We start from the raw sequence: 21,594 nt of genomic DNA, 5'->3' as shown, positions 1-21,594 counted from the left end.
ACACTCCGTTACAGATTTGCATAAGAAACTTTGATGAATACATTTTTGAATCCGAGTTAGCGCTGCGAAGCGACCGTGGCTATGGTAGGCGCACAGATGTGGACATCATGAAGGAGGTGATTAGTCCTGGTCCGACTCCAGGGGCAACTGTGCCTCTAGAAAGTCCAACAGAAAACGCACGAAAAACCACAGACAGCACAGCCGATGGGGTAGAATTCGAGCCCCCCCCCCAGACTTCAGGACGACCTTGCAATAACCAGTTTTTACCCACTCGACCATGCCGCTGACCCATTATATTAATATTAATTACATATTAATATGTTGCCTCTACATCGAATAACTAATCAGTTATTCCTCGATTTTCATTCTTCGGCTCAGATTAACATGTGAGCTAGCGTTTTATTCGTGCTTTACATAAAGGCACAAAACCAAGCCGAAGCTCAATGACTGCACGACATGTTTCTTTACCAGGCAAAGCGCTGTCGCAGATGCACAGGGTTGTATAGCACTATTAGCAGCTCTCCAACATAGAGCGAGGAGTGGGATGCTTCATAGTGTCGCCGTCTACGGTTTGCCAACGAGAGTATACCCACCAACGCGTTCCATCCCATACACTGCGCTGCAGAGTCCAAACTACAGCGAGACGACCCTCTGCAGCTGTAGGCAGTGACGGTGATTCGTGTCAGTAGCGTGGTATTAGTTTCCCTCTCTTTTCTCAATAACGCGTCCTGGAGTAACTAGTCCCGAGTAGCTCCAGACTAACATCTCAATTTTTTTCTTTTAAAAATCAATCAATCAAGCACAACATTTGGGCTAGTCGCATACTTACTGTTAACGAAGGGCAGGAAACTGATGAAAAGGCCACTTTGCATGCTTGTGCCTTTTTGTGAACTGCCATTCATTAATTGAATTTATCTAAGTACACATGAATAGGGCGTATGTATATCTTTTACGCGATATGTAAAATATATGAGGACATGTAAAAGCACGCGGGTAGCAGTTGGGAAAGTAAAGAAAATTATTCATTAGCGAAATGGGCTGACGAATGACATGAGCGAATAAAAGGGGGAAAAGCGAAATGTGAAAAAAAAAAAAAAAAGGTACATCAAAGTGGGCATTACGATGGAGGCTTCGCTTCCTTCGGGTTCTCAGCATGCATATGACTGAAGCGTGAAAAATGATTTCAGACAGCCGCGTATAAAATAAAAGATGACAGAAATGTCATCACAGAATGAATCATGTCATGCAATAAAAAAAAGAAAAAAGACACTTGCCCAGAAGATTGCATGAAGTCAGAACGTTCGTAGTTAAAAGTTATGAAAATGGGAATAGCATGAGAGTTCGAAGAGCGATGTAATTGAGACGCATCTCTTCAAATGCATAGACGGAGGCTCCGCCTGTTGGGAGGCTCTGTCACAAAGGTTTACGGTAATTCGCATGCTTTAATTATACCAATATCCGAATGCGATATCCATACGTGCATCCGAGATTGCACGCAACTGGACAGCACCAGCTTTGAAGATTATCGTTTACCGCCCTATACCAAATATGCTAACTTTATCTACTCCCGATTACTTAACTTCATCTTCCAATTTCGTCACAGTGTCTAATGATCGCGAAATTGCCTTTTAGTACTGCTAGACGGATATAAGGAATTCGAGACAAAATGCGTCCTGGGGACGGAATTGCTGAAAGCTTTTAAGAAAAACTCTTCCTGGGAACAGCACCGCAAAGGCACAGCATTCCTATAGGACCTACTGGCCATACATGTAACTCCTATGTCCATCCATTCTGCACATGCTAAGTAACATGTGTAGATTTTGATTTCGACGGTGATCTAATGATGCAAAACTATCGATAAATGCACTACCGATAGTATTACGGTAATTGCCTATCGATCGGTTCATTCTTTAGCTTTCTCTTTCCTTTTTTTTTTTAACTATCGCTGGGTAGGTTTGGTTCTGACTATCGATGCTTTCGTTGGCATCTTTGTTTTCGCACTGGCACAGTGACAACGACAACAGAATCACATGCGGTACAAGTGCTTTCCGTTTCGCTGTAATGTATGATTCACTGCAAGCAGCGAAAGTAGATGCGCATTATGAAATCATACGCACTCACGAGACATCAATGCCAGTCAATCCAGTTCATAGAGTAACAGGTGACATTGCAGTTGGTTTGAGCGGCACGAGAAGCTCAAGGTCAGCATCAGAGGGAAAGCTGCTCTGAGTGCTATTGTAAAACTTGTATAGGAGTGAAGCATTTTATTTTTCTATTTTTTAGGTGCTCCCGGATAGCTTTTCGATAGTAGACTATAGGGCTGTTGCAGCGAGGTTTGCACAGCGCCATTTCGGGCTCAAGCGGCCACGGATCCGACAGTAGGTAGTTTCATCAGCAGGTTTTGCATGGTGTTTCAAACGGTATCGTGCCAAGGAAAGCTACAAAACCTGTGGGAAATCCACAGAAAAAGCGGTGCTGCTTGAAAAGTGCGAACAACTCGAGGCTGAGTATCTGAAATGCCGCCGTCATCTGCTAAGCTACCGCGTGTTGCACAATTTGGGGCGCTGACGTTGCTGCTCGCTCACGCCACCTGGCCCAGAGAAACATCAGTCAATCAATCAAGGTTTATTGTTGAGCAAACAATATGCATACGGTGAATATACAGATGCAGGTCCTATAGTTAAAAACTAGTTTCATACATAATATGTAGATGATGATCATGATGATGATTCGTGTGTTATTGGCGTAGCGGTAGCTATTTTCGATAGTTTTCGATAGTACTTTCGGCAGTCAACTATCGATAATACTATGGGTATAGCTTTGCACCAGTACAGCGAACGCTACGTGCAAGTCAATGGCACAACAACACTGGCTGAATGATCCATAATAATAACGCTATCTTCATGCGCCAATAAGTGAAGAAAAGATCGTCAGCTGATCGAACACGAATACTAGTAACCTATGAACACCTTGCATGTAATATTTGCACTCACTGTCTCGCTCATACTGTGCAAGATATTCGAAACAAGGCCTTTGTCCTGAAGATGGCGGAGCGTCCAGCGTAAAGTAGGCATTTTCTAAACTTCTCCCAGAGCTAGCAATGCTGGAGTAGACTATTCACTAAATGTACAGGTTAGTCATTAGGTTTGTTTGTTAGATTTACTGATGCTGACGTTTATTTTACGCTGTACCTGTAAACCTTCGTTCCCGTCCGAACTTTCAGAACATTCCAGTTGCAAAGCAGCGGGCATTCGCAAGTGTTCGAACGCGAGGCTTACGGGACTAATTATGCAGTGGAATTGTATCGCTCTCTGGTATCGTCGTCATGGTTGTCTAGGGGTTAGCTAATTATGTGCGCGCGGTTGATTCGAGAGTGCGGAATACCAGGTGGATTTAAACCTGCGTCTTGCACTGCTTCGATTGAATACCCTCATGTAATCCTCCGGATTACAGCGCATGGGATTAGCGTGGGCACACAGGGACTGATTCTTCGAAGGATTTAAATTAATGACGATACGAGGTCCTTAGTTATTTATACGAACAGTTTGCTGACGACAAGACTTCGCAGGCGGCCGTGAACGAAGCATTATTTGCGGGAGTCTTCGGTCCACTGTTCCTAGCTCAACGTTAGGATATGATCTCAGTTTTGGTTAGTTTCTTGTGATTCGGACCAGAAGTGGGCTCCGCAGCTAGTTCACAAGCCATGGACGGCACGCTCTGGCACTTGTTCAGTTTGTTCCTTAAAGGGGCCTTAAAGTGCAAAAAATTATCCTACCTCGACAACAACGCGTTCGTTCGTGGTGTATGAGCGAAAGAGCCTCTAATTTTTTTCCTCTCCCTCTCTTTCCCAAGATGGCTGACATCTTCTTGGAATTTTCGAACGAACCCACAGAGCTTGATAGTTTCGATTTCTCCGAGAGTATGTGACGTCATCGAGGGTTGGCGTCTCTCTCCCCTAGCAACAGCGCGAGCGTCCTCACTCTCCGTTCAACCTTGGAAGTCTGCCAGCGGCAGGGATGGGGAGACGGAAATGAATCTTGGGAAGACCAATGTTGAAAGACGCATTGCAGCAGGTTGCGCAAGCCAACAACGTCACACTACTCCTCAAAACTAGAAATTAATCTTGTGCTACTATACAGGGTGTTTCACCTAAAGTGATCAAAAATTCTAACTGGTAACGTACTCGCCGGAGGATTGTGGGACTTTCGGCAACTACCTTCTGGAAACTTTTGCCGCTATTTAGGAAGGTGCTGGACAATTTTTAATTGAGGGAATTTTTTAAACCGAAAGTTAAAAATTGACAACTAACCACACTTTTTTTACAGAAATATGAAATCCTCCACGGATAACCACAGACCCAACAATAACTATGCACAGTATACCAACAGAAATAGTCGGAAAAAAATTAGTAGAAGTGCTGCTTTAGCCCAGCAGCTCGATTGATGCAAAAAAGCGCGCGCGGAAGGTGCGGCGAGAGGAGGAAGTGTTCCTGCCTCTTGTTTTACCTTTCTTTTCCCTGCGTTGTCCTTGATGTTGGTGACGACCGTCTTACCACAAAGAAAGCAAAACAAATGAAGGCGGGGACACTTCCTCCTCTTATCGCGCATTTCACGCGCGCGCTTTAATTTTTGCGACAACAAAGCAGGCGGGGCTAAAAGAGTACTTGTACAATTTTCTTTTTCAACTATTTCTTTTGATATACTGTGCATAGCTCTCGTTAGGTCCGCGGTTATCCGTGGAGGACTTCATATTTATGTAAATAACAAGTGAGGTTGGCTTGGCAATTTTCAAAGTTCGATTGCAAAATATCAATTTCCCTCAATTGAAAATTGCAAAAAGCCTTTCTAAATGGCGGCAAAAGTTTCCAGAAGGTAATTGCCGAATGCCCCACTATCCTCCGGCGAGTACGTCGCCTGTTAGAATTTTTTATCACTTTATGGTGACACACCACGACTTCACATAGAGAAACACTGCGAAACATGTGATTGCGATGGCATAAATTCGCTACTATTCTGAGGACGCAAGATTTAGTCCGTTGTTTTTTCTTCTTCTTCTTCTTTGTGCGTGGTGACACTGAGTTTTGTGAGTGTACTTGTCGCAAGCGGTCACGCTGAGCAGTAAAGGACGAAGTTGAGTCGCACGCGATGCGATGTCACCGACGTGAAAACATTTATCTTCGTGGAATGAAATGCGCCGTTACCTTAACACGAACAGAAAAGGAACAGGAACCTTTCGTTGCACCGTTCGTAATTTATGATTGAAGGTAACAGCAATGTGCACTTTCCCTCCTCTCTCTCTCTCCTTCCGAAGAAGGCCGACGATGCGGAGCGAGCTCTCATTGGCCACCAGAAACGAATTGTCCAATCATCGTGAGAGATTGTTCGGGCGGACATATCGCAGGCCTTTCCGCATTGTCGGCCTTCCTCAGATGGAGAGGGAAAGGGAGAGCGCACATTGCAGGTTCTTTCGCTCATCAATCACGAACGACGTCACGGCTGAATCCCGTTCGTTTTGTGTTGGCGTCAAGGTAACAGCGTCTTTCATTCTGCTAGGAAAAAATTTAGCACTTCAGTGCCCCTTTAAAGCAACATCTTGAAGAAATAAGAGATATTTCTTGGCATATCCTGGGAGCGAGCTTTGTATCAACCTTTGCAAGCGTAGATTGTGGTTCAGGAAAAATCCTTGCCCTTTCTGTGCCTCCCACAAACTCACGACGTATCACACTGCACCATGTGGATCAAGATGGAAAAGTCGTTACTTTATGCAATGATTTTACTCAATGTAAATGGAAAAATAAATGCAAAATAAATGGAAGCTGCAAATGAGCGGCCAGTTCCATGATACAGCTTTCAATCTAGCGTCAACGTGATCAGCTAGATCGCAGATAAATATGCATTGAAAATTCCCGAAATATGCGTGCAACTGTGCACCAAAAATCTTCGAATTACGCAGTGAACACTCTGAGTATATGCAATGTTTTTCATCGCTCTTGGTATAACGGCAATACATCTAATGAATATTTCACAAAATTTGAGCTTTGTTTTTGGGGATCACACGGTAAAATAAAGCCGCCTTCGTTCAGGAGCACACATGCAGCTGGAAGCCCTTGCTTTCGGCACTGCACCACAGTGAAGATTGAAATGCGAACGCCGTCCCTCTTCGTAACGGTTAAGAATGTGGTGAACGCGAAGACGGCCCATCGGCCATACACGGCGCAATGAAAGCTACGACGTCATGCGAATGGGCAAGCCTTGAGCGCCGCTGTAAGAAAAGATCTAGAACATTTGTGGGTAATATTTCGCGCAATAGAGCAGCCAGGGTTGGGCCTGAACTCCACGACCTAGTGAAACGTAGAAAATATCTTATTCTGAAAGAAATTATCGAGAAGGACGACCCCAGGCCTTCCCGCAGCCAGAAAAACCTTTCAAGGAAAAAAAAGAAAGAAGAAAAAGAAAGGTCTCGCTCGGCAAAATATGCACTCTGCGTGCATCGTCAGGTGTAATATGCTATAATGTGCAAAATGTGCATTTATATGCAACATAGAATCCTTCTAATCGATCCCGAACCACGACTAAAAGTGTTTTTTTTTCATCGCGTCCGGATACAAAACCATGTAGAGAGTGAGAGAGAAAAAAAATCTGCATTTCCATGATAACCCTCGCTCTTAAATTACTATTTAAGCAGCACAAAATATGTTCGGTCTTGAACAGCTTTCGTTTATACGGATTATAATGTGGTGACATTAAAATGCTCCCCGACGAAAAATAATCTTCCTCCACCTGGAGGCATATGGTTAATGGTGAAAAAAAAAAAAAAAAAAAGAAAAGAAAACAAGGAGGAGAAGGTAAGCCATACACGAGGGTTCAATGCGATCACAACGGCTTCATATTTGTTTTGGCTGAACTGTTTGTTCAGCTGTTGTTGAACTGTTTGTTCATATTTGTTTTGGCGCACGTGGCACGAGTATGCCTGGCGCCATGAATCGATACGCGCCTTTCCCCACCAGCAGGTATCACTCACTTTTCTCACGGCTTGTTTTTCATATCTTCCTGGAATGAGTGCACGTGCCATACAGAGACCAACGATCTGTTCTGTGCGACGCGTGGGTGAAACACCTGCAGGAAATGTTTCCTCTCCACGTAATTCGAACCATCTGTTTGTCTGGTTTTGATCAGTATTTGTGGAAGCAGCATATATTTCAGCAATGAAAAAGCATAAGCGGTCGATTTGAATGGCAAGGCAACATTGGTAGAGCATTTTGAGCGTGGTTCGTTCTTGTAATGATCAGCATCACAAGGATATTGTTATGACAAGAAAATTTACGCAAGCCCAGTAGCGCCGATCAAATTCGCGTATGCAGAGTGTATTCCATCGTATAATATCCGAGATTGAGTCGCGAATGACAAAGCCAATATGCGTCGAAATAAATTTGTTTATCTCTTCCACGCTCTTTGTACCTTTTTTTTTTTTTTTTTGAGTGCCGGATGACGAGGTACTCTTGCATTTGGTAGAGGTTTCCGCCACTGGAACATCTTGGCTTACACGTGACGCTATGTGACATCGGCTGCCTTTAAACACGGTTTTGAGCGGGTGAATGAAGTCTCCTTTGTTTTAAATTCATTCATTTATGTCCCACCAAGGCGTGTATCTATCCAAACCCGAAGAAGCCGGGGAGAGACATGCATGCTTGCTTCACCTGCATACACCATGCCAGTGCAGTGAAAACACTCTTTACAGGAAATCCTCAAGGACAGTCGGACTCGCGGGCACACGTCTTGTCTGGCTTGACTGTCTAATTGTAGAATACATTCTGCATTAAAATAACGCCGTGCCAACATACCACTTTGGAAAGTGGAAGCCAGCTAACGTTTGAAATTTTCATTTTAAGAAAGGCGGTGTCTTCCCGGTTGACCAGACGTCGCAACGTCGAGACAGAATGCATAAGCAACCCTTTTCGTAAGCATGCCGACGAGTAGACTAACAGTCTGTCTGATCCAGATTAGTATCCACCTTGTAAAAGATGGCACACGCTTGCTAATGTATTCACTGGCAACTCCGAAGGTAGGCTCCGTATATAGTATGGACCAGCCAGATACAGATGATCATCATGAGAGTACCACAAAGACCGTTACCACAATGAGGAAGTCACTTATGGTATGTAGCTTCTGCCTCCACTGAAGAACGGCTGGATCGCGCACTTAATAAAACTTTTAATAATTTGTATTCCATTTTCCCGTGTGTGCAACGTTAGGACCGTATGGTCTATGCCTTAACTTACTGAGGTCCAGCCGTTTTAGCGTCGCTTGTACCGTCACCTAGGGTGCTTACATTGACGGAACACAATTAACGATCTTGATTTGCACGTACAGGGCGAAGAAACGTAGGTTCAATAGAGAGCTTTAGTACATCAGACACAGGCTAGGGTATGCTTCAACCACCTCGTGTTCCAACTGCGGCATGTGGCAAGCACTCAACACGTCCTAATCGACTGTCCACTATACAGTTCCAAGAGAGCAATGCTCCAGTCCCAACTGACCCGCATAAACAACAAGCCGCACAGCCTTGCAGCAATCTTGGGTCCTTGTTCTAAGCCTGTTCAGCACCGTCAATGCCTGCACTCATTCTATCTGTTCTTGACGTCTACTAGCCTGCTTGAACTCCTCTGACCTCAGAGCTGTTGCCATGAGTGCGGAGATGTGATCTTCACAGCATTACATCTCCGGTGGCCGACCGGTTGAACTCTTATCCCCATCAGTTACGATGCACCCGCGTGCGTGATATCTCAATTGCGTATGTCATGTGTGTGTGCGAGTGTGTATGCCTCATTAGTTTTCATCGTCATCCCGCCCATATGTTAACCCACATGCACTGAGGTATAGTACCGGAAATGCTGCGGTGAATCACCTCATCCCATCCTCATTCATGCAGTTGTTATTAGATAGTTTTAGCAGACCGTTGATAACGTGACTTGCGTCGAACCGTATCAACCGGAACCAATCAGTGGATAAGATTCTGAGTCACGCACAACTGCGATTGGTTCCGATAGGCACGATAACCTTATCAACGGTATACTAAAACTCACTATTGTTGCTTAGTACATCGGACGTTATCGCCTTTGCGTACGTAAGGGATAGCGTTGGTGGTTCTGCGCAGTGCGCGAAGCTCGCTTTCTGTTATGGGCGTGCGAAGGACCATCAACGTTATCCCTTACGTACGCAAAGGCGATAGCGTACGATGCACTAAAACTCACTATTATGTGAGCTACAATTCCAGTGAGTTTAGGTGCAATAAGTTAGCTGCATTTTCACGCGGGATCGGACCTCACTCCAATGCAAGATGACGGATAACGCAAGCAGACGACAGCTACGACTGATTCTGCTTCTGCTACGTCTGCTTCTCACGGAGTGCGACGAGCTCGTCTGTAGAAGGCAAGTTCCGGGAATACGCATAAATTATTAAATTATTTTGACTTAATGTATTTTCTGCCCCACGTAATTTTAGACAGAGAATTAAGACCGAACAAATTAAAGAGCTGTTTGGGGTCGAAGAACAACAACTACATGAATGACGACGGGATGAGGAGGTTTCAGTGTCACCGCCGGGTCGAACTAAGCATGCGTGGTGGCGCTCCTTTCTATGACTCAATGCGCCATTGTCACAAAGTCGTGACGGTGCAATGTACAGTATTTCAACTCCCGTTGTAGTACGTTGATGTAGAACGCGTGACCAGTTAAAGCAGTGTGGAAGGATTCGAAAAAAAGTATGTTACGAGGAGTAGAAATTAGGGTTAGAAATCCTGAGATACATATCCACAGGAAAACCACGGACGCAACATGAGAGCATCACAGCTCCTGAAGGTAATTAATATGTTAGTATCACGCGACAAAAAATACATGTTCGAGAGAGAGAGAGAGATACATGATGACGATGATATGGGGATGACTTCCGCTCATGTTCGAAGTACCTTCAATGCTCCTCGGAAGTGCACGTTCGTGTGTAAAAAAAGATACTCTTACGCTCATGTGCCGTTATCGTTACTGTTAGGCACCAGATAGGCGGCTGCTAGTTGACTACCATACCGAAGCTGAAAGAATCATACTTTCCCTTACTTCAGATATTTCTTGTACACTTACGAGAAGTGATGTTCTCGAACGGCCATGCCAGAACGGGAAGGGAGGATATATTTATTAGAAGGATATAAAAGGATGGAAAGGTCTGCCAAACGGTACGGCTTGCTATTCCGCAAAAAAAAAAGGAAAGAAAGGAAAGGGAAAATGAAAATAAAATTAGAAAGGAAAGAATTAGTAAATAAAGGATAAACTAACAAAAGGTGAAAGAAGGATGAGATAGATTAAAGACAGATTTTAAAAAAATACATACTGAGATGTTTGTTTCGATGACGCATAGATATTCTGATTCTCTCCATACTGGCGGCAGCATTATACTTGCGACTAGACTACAGCTTTTTCCGTCGTTATTAATCCTCTTGTCGTACATTTTAATCTTTATACCATGATATTTAATCCTTTTGTCATCGGAAATAATCCTCCTTTCATTATTTCTAATCCTCTTTTCACATAATTTAATCCGTTTCTCATGCAATTTAATCCAAGTGACTATGTGTGGGCTACGTGACTTTTTTTTTTCTGTATTGTGGGACAATTCCCATGTGTACGCGTATTGCACATGCTTTTCACTAATATTGTGGGTTTCTGCACCAAAATAGGATACTGTGGGACTCTCAATCTGGATTACGGTATAGTGGGACTATTCCCATGTCTACGAGTATTACTCATGGTTTTCATTAAAAACGTGGGTTTCTGAACTGTAATTGGATACTGTGGGACTGCCAATCTGGGTTGTGATATTGTGGGACTATTTCCATGTCTACAGATATTACATATGATTTTATTAAAAACATGGGTTTCTGCACTGTAATGGGATACTGTGTAAGTGTGGATCTTCATTACGATATTGTGGGACTACTTCCATGTCTACGGGTACTACCCATGCTTTTCATTAAAAATGCAGGTTTCTGGACTATAACGGGATACTGTGGGATTGTCTATCTAGTTTACGATATTGTGGAACTATTCCCATGTGTGCGGGTATTACTCATGCTGTTCATCAAATATGTGCGTTTCTGCACTGTAATGGGATACTGTAGGACTGGCAATCTTGATTACGATATTCTGGGACAATAAGCATGTCTATGGGTATTCCCCGTGCTTCTCATTAAAAACACGGGTTTTTGCACGAATGGGATCTGCGGGCCTGTCAATCTTGATTAGGGTATTTTGAGACAAGTCCAGTGTCTACGGGTATTGCACATGCTACTCATTAATAATGCGGGTTTCTGCACCATAATGGGATACTGTGGGACGGTCAATCTGGATTGTGGTATTGTGGCACTATTCCCATGTGTACGGATTTTACCCATGGTTTTCACTAAAAATCCGAGTTTCTGTACCGTTATGGGATACAGTGAGACTGTCAACCTTGCTTACGATATTGTGGGACTATTCTCACATGTGCGGGTATTACCTATGCTTTTCATTAAATATGCGGGTTTCTGCACCTTAATGGGATACTGTAGGACTGTCGATCTTGATTACGATATCCAGGGACTATATGCATGTCTACGGGTATTCCACTTCCTTTCCATTAAAAAAGTAGTTATTTGCACTGTAATGACATACTGCAGGTCCGTCAATCTGGATTACGATATTGTGGGACTATTTACGTGTCTATGGGTATTACCCATACTTTTCACAGGTTTGTGCAGCATAACGGGATACTTTGTTGTTTTCTATCTGGTTTAGGATATCGTGGGTCTACTCCCATGAGCGGGTATTACCCATTCTTTTCATTAAATATGTGCGTTTCTGCACTGTAATGGGGTACTGTGGGACTGGCAATCATGATTACGATATCCTGGGACTATAAGCCTGTCTATGGATATTCCCCCTGCTTTTCATTAAAAACGCGGGTTTTTGCACTAATGGAATGCTGTATGACTGTCAATCAGGATAGCGGCATTGTGGGACTATTCCCATGTCTACGGATTTTACACATGGTTTTCATTAAAAACGCTTGTTTCTGCACTATAATGGAATACTCTGGGACTGTCAGTCCTGATTACGATATTGTGGGGCTATTCCCACGTCTACAAGTATTTCCCGTGCTTTTAATTAAAAATTCGGGTTTTTGCGCTGTAATAGGATTCTGTGGGTCTGTCAATTTGGATCGCGATAGTGTAGGACTACTTCCATGTCTACGGGTATTACCCATGCTTTTAATTCAAAATGAGTGTTTCTGTACTATAATGGGACACCATGGGACTGTCTATCTGGATCACAGTATCCCATTACAGTGCAGAAATTCGCATAATTAATGAAAAGCATGGGTAATACCCGCACACATAGGAGTAGTCCCACAATATCCTAAACCAGATAGACAGTCCCACAGTATCCCATCATACTGCAGAAACCCGCATTTTGAATTAAAAGCATGGGTAATACCCAGAGACACTGAAATAGTCCAACAATATCGTAATCCAAATTGACAGACCCGTAGTATACCATTACAGTGCAAATAACCGCATTTTAATTGTAAGGAAGGGGAATACCAATAGACATGCATATAGTCCCAGGAAATCGTAATCAAGATCGACAGTCTCACAGTATCCCATTAAGGTGCAGAAACCCGTATATTTAATGAAAAGCATGGGTAATACCCACACACCTGTGAATAGTCCCACAATATCGCAAGCAAGGTTGACGGTTCCACTGTATCCCATTACGGTACAGAAACCCGTATTTTGAATCAAAACCATGGGTAAACTATATACGTAGACATAGGAATAGTCCCACGATACCGCAATCCAGATTGACCGTACCACAGTATCCCATTACGGTGCAGAAACCCGCATTAGTAATGAAAAGCATGTGCAATACCCATAGACATGTGAATTGTCTCAAAATACCGTAATCAAGATTGACAGTCCCGCAGCATCTCATTAGTGCAAAAACCCGCGTTTTTAATGAAAAGCAGGGGGAATACCCATAGACACGCTTATAGTCCCAGGATATCGTAATCAAGATTGCTAGTCCCACAGTATCCCATTACAGTGCACAATCCCACCCATTCTTTCCCCCAGTGCAAAAAGCGCATTTTTAATGGAAAGCACAGGGAATAACCGTAGACTTGCTTATAGTCCCAGGATATCGTAATGAAGATCGACACTACCAGATTATCCCATTACAGTGCAGAAACCCGCATATCTAATGAAAAGCATGGGTAATATCTGTACACTTGGGAATAGTCCCACATTATCGTAATCCATATACATAGTCCCACAGTATCCCAACAACAACAACAAATAAGTTAATGATAATGAATGGGGAAATTCGCCACTTAAGGTGCGGCCCACTACCCCAAGGCACAATGGGGCAGGATGTGATGTGTCCTGATGATGAGGTGATGAACGACGCTAAATAGGGATAGTCAGTGGAGTCAGTATGACATCAGAACGGTAGGCAAAACCACAGCACACAAAAATACACACACAGCACACAGGCACGCAGGCAGATTATAGGGTAGAGAGGAGACCAGTGTCCCGGAGAAAAATCTTGAAATACTCAAGAACTTGACGGTGGTCAGTCTGGTTAGACCCAGGGCCGAGAATGGTTGCCAATGTGAGTGGTGCGGCCGTGATCGACTGCAGGCGACACTGTAGAGCTGCTCTTTGGGAGGTGTATAGATGGCAGTCGAGGAGCACATGCTTGGTGTCCGCCAAAACAGCACAGCGAGAGCAGAGCATCGAGTCAGAGCGGCCGATCAGATGCTTGAAATGGGGGGTGAATGCAACCCCAAGACGAAGCCTGTGTATCAGCGACGCAAAATGGCGAGGCACACGAGAAGGCATGGTGAAGCCAAAGTCAGGGTCCACTTCACGCATCAGAACTCTTGATGGAACGTCTCGAGACCATTGCGCATGTGCGAGAGGCCTCACCACATCATTTAGGAAGGTTCGCCTGTCGCCTTTGGGGAGGGTAATCCGCACGCTTGATCGGGAATGATACGCAGCTGCTGCAGCCTCGTCAGCCTCTTCATTGCCGCGGATGCCGCAGTGGGCAGGAACCCACTGGAAGTAGATAGAGTGCCCGCTGATCTCAAGACGGCTTAGTTCCTCCAGTATGTCCACCACCACAGGCGCAAGTGATCCACGAATACCCATGTTCGCTATACACTGGAGAGCTGCCTTGGAGTCGCAGTATATCACCCAGCTGCTGATAGCGGCTGATGCAATGTGCTTGAGGAAGAACAAAATGGCATGCAACTCTGCAGACGTAGATGAGGTGCGGTGCGAGAGACGGTATGCGTGGCACGACGACATAGTCGGGATTGTAAAGGCAGCAGTGGAGCCGTGTAAGTTGGTCGACCCATCTGTGAATACTGCAGTGTGCGAAGGGTAACGGCACTGCATCATGTCTAACGCAAGTTGTTTCAACACGGGTGCTGCAACGTGATCCCTCTTGCTCTTGAGCCCAGGAATGGTAATGGAGATCGAAGGCATCGAAAAGACCCACGGAGGGGACCTGGGGACGACTGCGCTTCCAACAAAAGCCGGTAGCAAGGGCTTTACAGCAGCGATGCAGTGAGAAATGTTGCTCTGCCTCCGCCTGTTGAGCTTCGAAACCAAGGGGTGACGACGGTGTTCCGCGACGAGACGTAGATAATGGCGCACAGTTTCTCTGAGACGTAAGACCTCTACTGGCAGCTCGCGGGCTTCTGCCACCACCATGCGCGTTTCAGCGGCGCGGGGTACACCGAGGCAGATCCTCAAGCTTCTGGCCAACATACACCGAAGTCTCTGTTCAGATGTTCTTGAGATGCCATGTAAGACCGGGAGGCTGTAGAGAATGGTTCCCCGAACCAATGCCCCATGAATCGATAGGAGCGCTTCCTGATCAATCCCCCATGGAGCGCCAGCGAAGTGAGAAATGACATTGGTCCAGCGTTGAACTTTCGCTTCCAGGTACCTGATATGGGCGCTCCACGAGAGATTGGCATCCAAGATAACACCCAGGAATTTGTGGCACTTCACTTGGCTGAGTGTATTATTGCCTAGCGAAAGAGGGAAGGCGCGCATGCGTTTCCGCGTGAACGGGAGCACAACTGTCTTCTCAGCCGAGATGTCCATGCCAGCCTTGGTGAAGTAATGCTGAACAGCATCCAACGAGTGTTGAAGGCGGCGTTGAATCGCTGGCCTTGATTTACCTGTGGTCCAAACGCACACATCGTCTGCGTATACAGAGAGCTGAACTTTGCGATGAACGCAACGCTTGATATCCGCCATAACCAAATTGAATAGGACGGGGCTTAATACACTTCCTTGAGGAACGCCTTGGGTCAAAACTGTTTTTTGCGTGTCCCCATCCCGAGTGCGGACGAAAATGGTTCTGTTGGACAAGAAGTCAGCCACCCAGACAAAAAGCCTGTGAGACACTCTAGCCCGGAGGAGGGTGTGCAATACATAGGTGTGACTGACCGTATCATAGGCACGTTTGACATCAAGGAAAACAGCCTCGACAATCCTCTTGCAGCTCTTGGCGACTTCAACAGCAGTCACAAGGCCCATAAGGGAGTCAACTGAGCTACGGTGCCGACGGAAGCCCGCCATCTCATCAGGGAAAACGTGATTCCTTTCCAACCACCATTCCAGCCTGTGTAGAACCATCCGCTCCATCACCTTACCGACACAACTGGTAAGGCTAACTGGACGGAAAGAGGACAGGTGCGACGGATGCTTGCCAGGCTTCAGCAATGGGACCACCATGGCTTCCTTCCAGCTTGCGGGTACCTGGCCAGATCTCCATGAGCTGTTGCATATAAACAGCAAAGTTCGAAGGCCCCCAGCGCCAAGATTTCGAAGAGCTGAATAGGTGATCCCGTTGTTGCGTCTCGGGGTCCGAGCGGTCATGTGACGGGGAGGTGGCCAGGCAGGGGTCCGACTCAAACAACAAAACAGTGGTTTATTGCATCTTCGACGGGTTTCAGAGAACAGACAGAGCGAACGGGAGAGTCCGCTCCTTATAAAGCATTCAAGCGGCCGTGGCCGTTACATACAAAAGAGCACTCACTTCATTAACAATAAAAGCACTTTGGCTTAAACGTATCAGTTGTGTACATATCACTGTCGTCTGGGTCGTCTCCAGTCTGGAGGTGGCCGCTTTGTTCGAGGGAAGAAAGGCAGTTGATCCGACCGTGACCTGCTTTTGCGCCCACGTTGGAGACACGTTAATGGGTTTGACGGATTAACTGTCCGTTGTGACTTTTGAGAATCTTTTCAAGAACCAGGTCGTATGCGGGAAGAAAGGGTTGCTCGGCGTCCGCTGACCATTCTTGGAGGACGCAAATAGGCTCTTGCATTAGTGAATAGGCCCGGGGAAACTCGTGTCGCAACAACTCCTCCCCCGCCGGTGGTCATCACGATGGGGAGCAGTTACTTTCGCTGCTCCACTATGATGATGGACGTCATGATGCCTTGGATTCAACCAGTGCGTCCAGCTCCACGTGCCACTTTGTTTCCCGCTGAAGGGCGGACAGATGTCTTCAGTACATGACGAAACAGGGACACCCCTACGTTGAAGTCTTGGACTTGAAAGGCCTCTGATGAAGAAGTATAGCTCTGGATACAACAATAGACAGCAGTGCGCGAAACAAACACACCGAACCACACGTGCGTGCACAAACAAGTGCCCCGCCGTCCAAAGCCCGATCACACCAGACAGTGTTAACTCTGATAATATGCACATCTAATTTCTTTATGCCCTCAATTCAGCTACTTAACAATGAGCATAACCCTTGCACACAAAAGAGGAATTACGCCCTCACAAATCGCTGGTACCAGACGAGCACTCCATGATAGAAACACAAAGAAGTAGTTATTTACAATTGAAAATTGGTAAGCGTTCTTGAGCTCATCCAGTGAACTAAAAGCCTCTGCTCAGGCCGTCGGCATTTCCATTTTGGCTCCCCTTTTTGTAGCGTATTTCGTAGCTGTACTGTTGGAGTATGAGAGACCAACGTAACAAACGTCCGTTCTTTGGCGACATGTTCTGCAACCAGGTCAGTGGACAATGGTCTGTCTCGACTATGAATTTTGTCCATGCCAGGTAGCACTCAAGCTTTTGTACAGCCCATACGAGACACGCGCACTCTTTCTCCGAGGCGCTGTACGCCTCTTCGCGCGCAGTCAACTTACGGCTAACGAAGAGAACTGGCCGCTCTCGCCCGCGATGGTCAAGTTGGCACAAGACGGCTCCTATGCCACGGTCGCTTGCATCACATTGCACTATAAAAGTGCGGTTGTAGTCCGGTGTTGCGAGCACCGGTTTGCGAGTTAGGGCCTCCTTTAGGGCCTGGAAAGCCTGTGCCTTACTTTCGTCCCATTCCACCTTTGAAGGGGCTGTTTTTCGAAGGGCATCCGTTAGTGGACTAGCAATTTGAGAGTAGTTAGAAATGTAATGCTGGTAATAGCCAGCGAGGCCTAAAAATGCCCGTATGTCTGTCTTAGTTTTGGGCTGCGGGAAATCGATTACAGCGCTGATCTTCAAGTCAGAAGGACGGCGGTAGCCCTGACCAACAACGTGACCCAGATAGGTCACCTCCGCGCTTCCCAGTTGACATTTCTTTGGTCGCACGGTTAGTCCAGCCTGCTGCAGACGACTCAAAACCTCCCTGAGGTGCTCTACATGTTCCTCCCAGGTATTTGAAAATATAGCCACGTCGTCGAGGTACGGCAGAGCGAAGCTGCTTAGACCGTCCAAGATGTTATCCATCAGCTTCGAAAAGCAAAAGGGAGCATTTTTGAGGCCGAATGCTAATGCTGTGGGACGAAAGGTACCAAAGGGAGAGACAAAGGCGGCATACCGGCGGGCCCTCTCCGTTAGTGGCACCTGCCAGTAGCCCCTAACCAAGTCTAAGGTCGAAATAAATTTAGCTTTGCTCACGGTCTCAACCCTGTCCTCGATGTTGGGGATTGGGTATATCTCGTCCCGGGTTATCGCATTAAGTCGCCGATAATCAATGCACGGCCGGGGATCCTTTCCTGGGACTTCAACCAATATCACTGGCGAGGTGTAGTCACTTTCACCTCGTTCAATCACCCCGAGTTGTAGCATGCGTTTGATTTCGACCTCCATAATGTCCTTTTGTCTGGGCGACATTCGATACGGCTTAGATCGAATCGATTCATTGCTAGTGAGCTGAATGTCGTGGGTTAATTGTAACCGATGTTTTGCCTGGCTTTTCCGAAAAGACTCCTTTGAAGTCATGTACGATCCTTTTAAGGTCAGTTACCTGCATCGGTTCGAGCGATTCTCCTAAACGCGCGCAGCATACAATTTCCTCGACTGTGAGCTCTCTGGTGTCATCGACAGTGGGAATCTCAGGAGCCACTTCCTCGGGAACATTTAAACTGAGATTAACAATGACCTCACGCTCTCGGTACGGCTTCATGAGGTTAGAGTGGTACACCTTTACTGATTTCCGACGATTTCCTAGCTCAACCACGTAGTTGGTGTCTGAAATCTTTTGCACTACATTGGCGGGTCCCTCCCATTGCACGTCTAGTCGGTTTTGCTTTGCGGGTTTCAACAGCATTACTTTGTCTCCTGTCGCGAACACTCGCTTCCTGGCCGTCCTGTCATAATATCTCTTTGCTCTTTCCTGAGCCGCTTTCATGTTTTGCTCAACAACTTCTTTAGCGTGACTCAATCGCTCTAAGAGATTCAGAACGTACACGACGACCGTCGGGTCCTCTCCTTGGCCTTCCCAAGATTCCCTCAATAAGCGCAATGGCGATCTTAGGTTCCTGCCATAAACTAGCTCTGCTGGATTGAAGCCGGTTGTTTCATGCGGAGCTGTGCGTAGTGCGAACATAGTCGCCGGGAGGCACGATTCCCAGTCTTTTTTGTTTTCAAAGCACAACGACCGCAATACGCGCTTTAACACTCCGTGAACGCGTTCCACGCTATTCGATTGGGGATGATATATCGAGCTGTGAATTAGCTTAATTCCACATTTTTCCAAGAAGGTAGTGGTTAGACAGCTGGTGAAAACGCTCCCGTTGTCACATTGGATCTCTGATGGGAAGCCGACGCGCGCAAATATGCTGAGAAGTGCGTCAACAACAGTCGTGGATTTTACTTCTACAAGAGGCACTGCCTCCGGGAACTTAGTTGCAGGGCAGAGCGCAGTAAGGATGTAGCGGAAACCTGACTTTGTGGCGGGAAGTGGTCCTACAATATCTATCACTAGACGCTTGAATGGTTCTGTGATAATGGGGACAAGTTGCATCGGGGCTCTCTTCTTGTCGCCCGATTTACCTACGCGTTGGCATGTGTCGCACGACCTTACAAACATTTCCACATCCTTCCAGCACATGGGCCAATAGTACTCCTGCACCAAGCGGAGCTTAGTCTTACGAATCCCTAAGTGCCCAGCCCATGACCCTGAGTGGGCTATGTGAAGGAGGTCGTCACGGTATTTCTGCGGAACCACCAATTGATCAAAAGTCCTACCATTTCGGTCCTGATATTGTCTGTATAGAAGGCCCGATCGTACGAAAAATTTAATATTTTTCCTTGCTACACCTTCCTTGATGCTGTTACGCAGCTCGATAAGCGTTGGGTCAGCCTCCTGTTCCTTGGCGAAAGCTTCCGCATTTACGTTTGCAAGAATTTCAAAATTCTTCGATACTGGCGATAGGAAGTTGCCTTCGAAGGGCTGTACATCCGCGTCCGTCGCCTCCTGCGCAATTTCTTCACGGGCGCGATTTTCGTCCCTTCCCGAAGTTCCCCTATCGGCGCCACCCGCACTCAGACTATCGGAATTTATCGGGTCTCCCTGTGCCGTCTGATTTGGAACAGCATCGTATTCCATTTTCGACGCCAGCTCTCTTGCCTTAGAGCGAGTTAAAGAAGCTCATCTGAAAAACACTGACCACGGTCCTTTAGCAACTGTTCAGATTTGTTCGAAAACAAGTAGGGATACGCCTGAGGGAGGTTTCTCGATACTGCCGCCTCTGTCACCAGTGTTCCGAATGGACCCTTAATGGTAACTCTTGCTAACGGAAGACACACGCTGTGTTCTTCCACGACCTGCTTAATCCAGGCAGATTCCCCAGTGTAGTTTTCCTTTTCTACGTACGATGGGTGGACAACGTCCATCGTAGCGGCAGAATCACGTAGTACTCGGCACGGTTTGTCATTTACAGTCATGTCCCGCAGGTACGGTTCGAGCAATTTTGCGTTCTCGGCGCTGCTACTGACGTAGGAAAACACTACTTTATTCGGGCAGCTTCCCGCATAGTGGCCTGGTTTGTTACAAACGTAGCAAACGTCACGTCTCCTAGACTCGAATACCCTCGTATTCTCTCTGTTAGACTGGCCTCTGTTTTCTGACGTAGCAGGCGTCAGTCGTGCCTCGCTGCCGTTTCGCTTAGCTGTTTCCTGACCTTTTCCGAAACGCCCGGAATGAAACTTTTTCCTATGAACCTTTCCTGATTCTAGGCTTTCCTTCTCGCTTTCCAGCGAACCCTTAGACGACAGCGTGCTCACTGTCTGCGCTTTACGACGGGCTGCGAACTCCTCCGCGAGTTCTGCGGCTTTTTGCACATCTACCTCTTTCATGCGATCCTGAACCCAAAACATGGTCGCTTCGGGGAGGCAGCGATAGAACTGTTCTAAAGCTATACATTCGATAACCTTATCGTGGTCGCCGTGCACCTCTGCACTCTTAAGCCACTCTAGCAGGTTTGCCTTCAGCCTGTACGCGTGCTCTGGAAATGATTCGTCTGGCTTCTTGTTAGACGTGCGAAATCGCTGCCGAAAGGCTTCGGTAGACAAGCGGTATTTCTTTAACAGAGCGTCTTTCGCTTTGGCATAGACAGCGGCGTCTTCTTTACTTAGCCGAGCTATGACATCCGCGGCTTCACAGGGCAATAGAGTGAGGAGTTTCTGAGGCCAGACATCGCGCTCGAAACCTACTTTCTCACACGTGCGCTCGAAATTGACGAGATACAGACCAATGTCCTCCCCGACTTTGAAAGGTTGTAGCAGATCTTTGATTTTGATTCGCTCACTGTTCGCGCTTCTGCCTACAACACGTCCGGAACTTTCAGCCTCCAACCTGAGTCTCTCTAACTCCAATCTTTTCACAGTGAGCTCATGATCGCGTTTTTCCTTTTCAACGCGCTCCTGTTTTGCAGCTTCTTCCTTCTCTTTTCTTTCAAGAATCAACTGCCAACATTCCGTTAGTTCCTCATCATCGGCTCCAATTCCCCGGATAAGCTCAATGATTTGGGGTTTCCGTTTTGCCTGCCCAGCGCTACCTCCAAGTTCTTCCAGCAGAAGTAACAAGTCTGGTACCCGCAATTTGCTTAAGTCCATGGTTCCTCTCTAGAGTGCCAAATTCCCCGCTATACTTTTGGGCTGAAGCTGAACTTCGTGCTTCCTAACCAAAATAGCTAACAGAATTTGCCTAGTGCTTCCTCACCGTCTGGTAAAGATCTGACAAGGAAAGCGG

The 21,594-nt window shown here is 46.3% G+C and overlaps 1 protein-coding gene across 1 annotated transcript; it reads right to left on the bottom strand.

Moving 5' to 3' along the window:
• Window positions 1–19,982: 19,982 nt before the first annotated feature.
• Window positions 19,983–21,458, bottom strand: LOC135395907 (uncharacterized). Its single transcript, XM_064626994.1, has one exon. The coding sequence runs from the start codon at window positions 21,456–21,458 to the stop codon at window positions 19,983–19,985; it is 1,476 nt and encodes a 491-aa protein (XP_064483064.1).
• Window positions 21,459–21,594: the final 136 nt, after the last annotated feature.

Source organism: Ornithodoros turicata, chromosome 5, assembly GCF_037126465.1.
Source record: "Ornithodoros turicata isolate Travis chromosome 5, ASM3712646v1, whole genome shotgun sequence".
In the NCBI taxonomy this organism is placed as follows: Eukaryota; Metazoa; Arthropoda; class Arachnida; order Ixodida; family Argasidae; genus Ornithodoros; species Ornithodoros turicata.
This window is presented reverse-complemented; position numbering and strand designations above follow the sequence as displayed.

Bases quoted from the DNA above. Each gene is read 5' to 3' on its own strand.
- LOC135395907 (XM_064626994.1), bottom strand. From the start codon at position 21,458: ATGGACTTAAGCAAATTGCGGGTACCAGACTTGTTACTTCTGCTGGAA.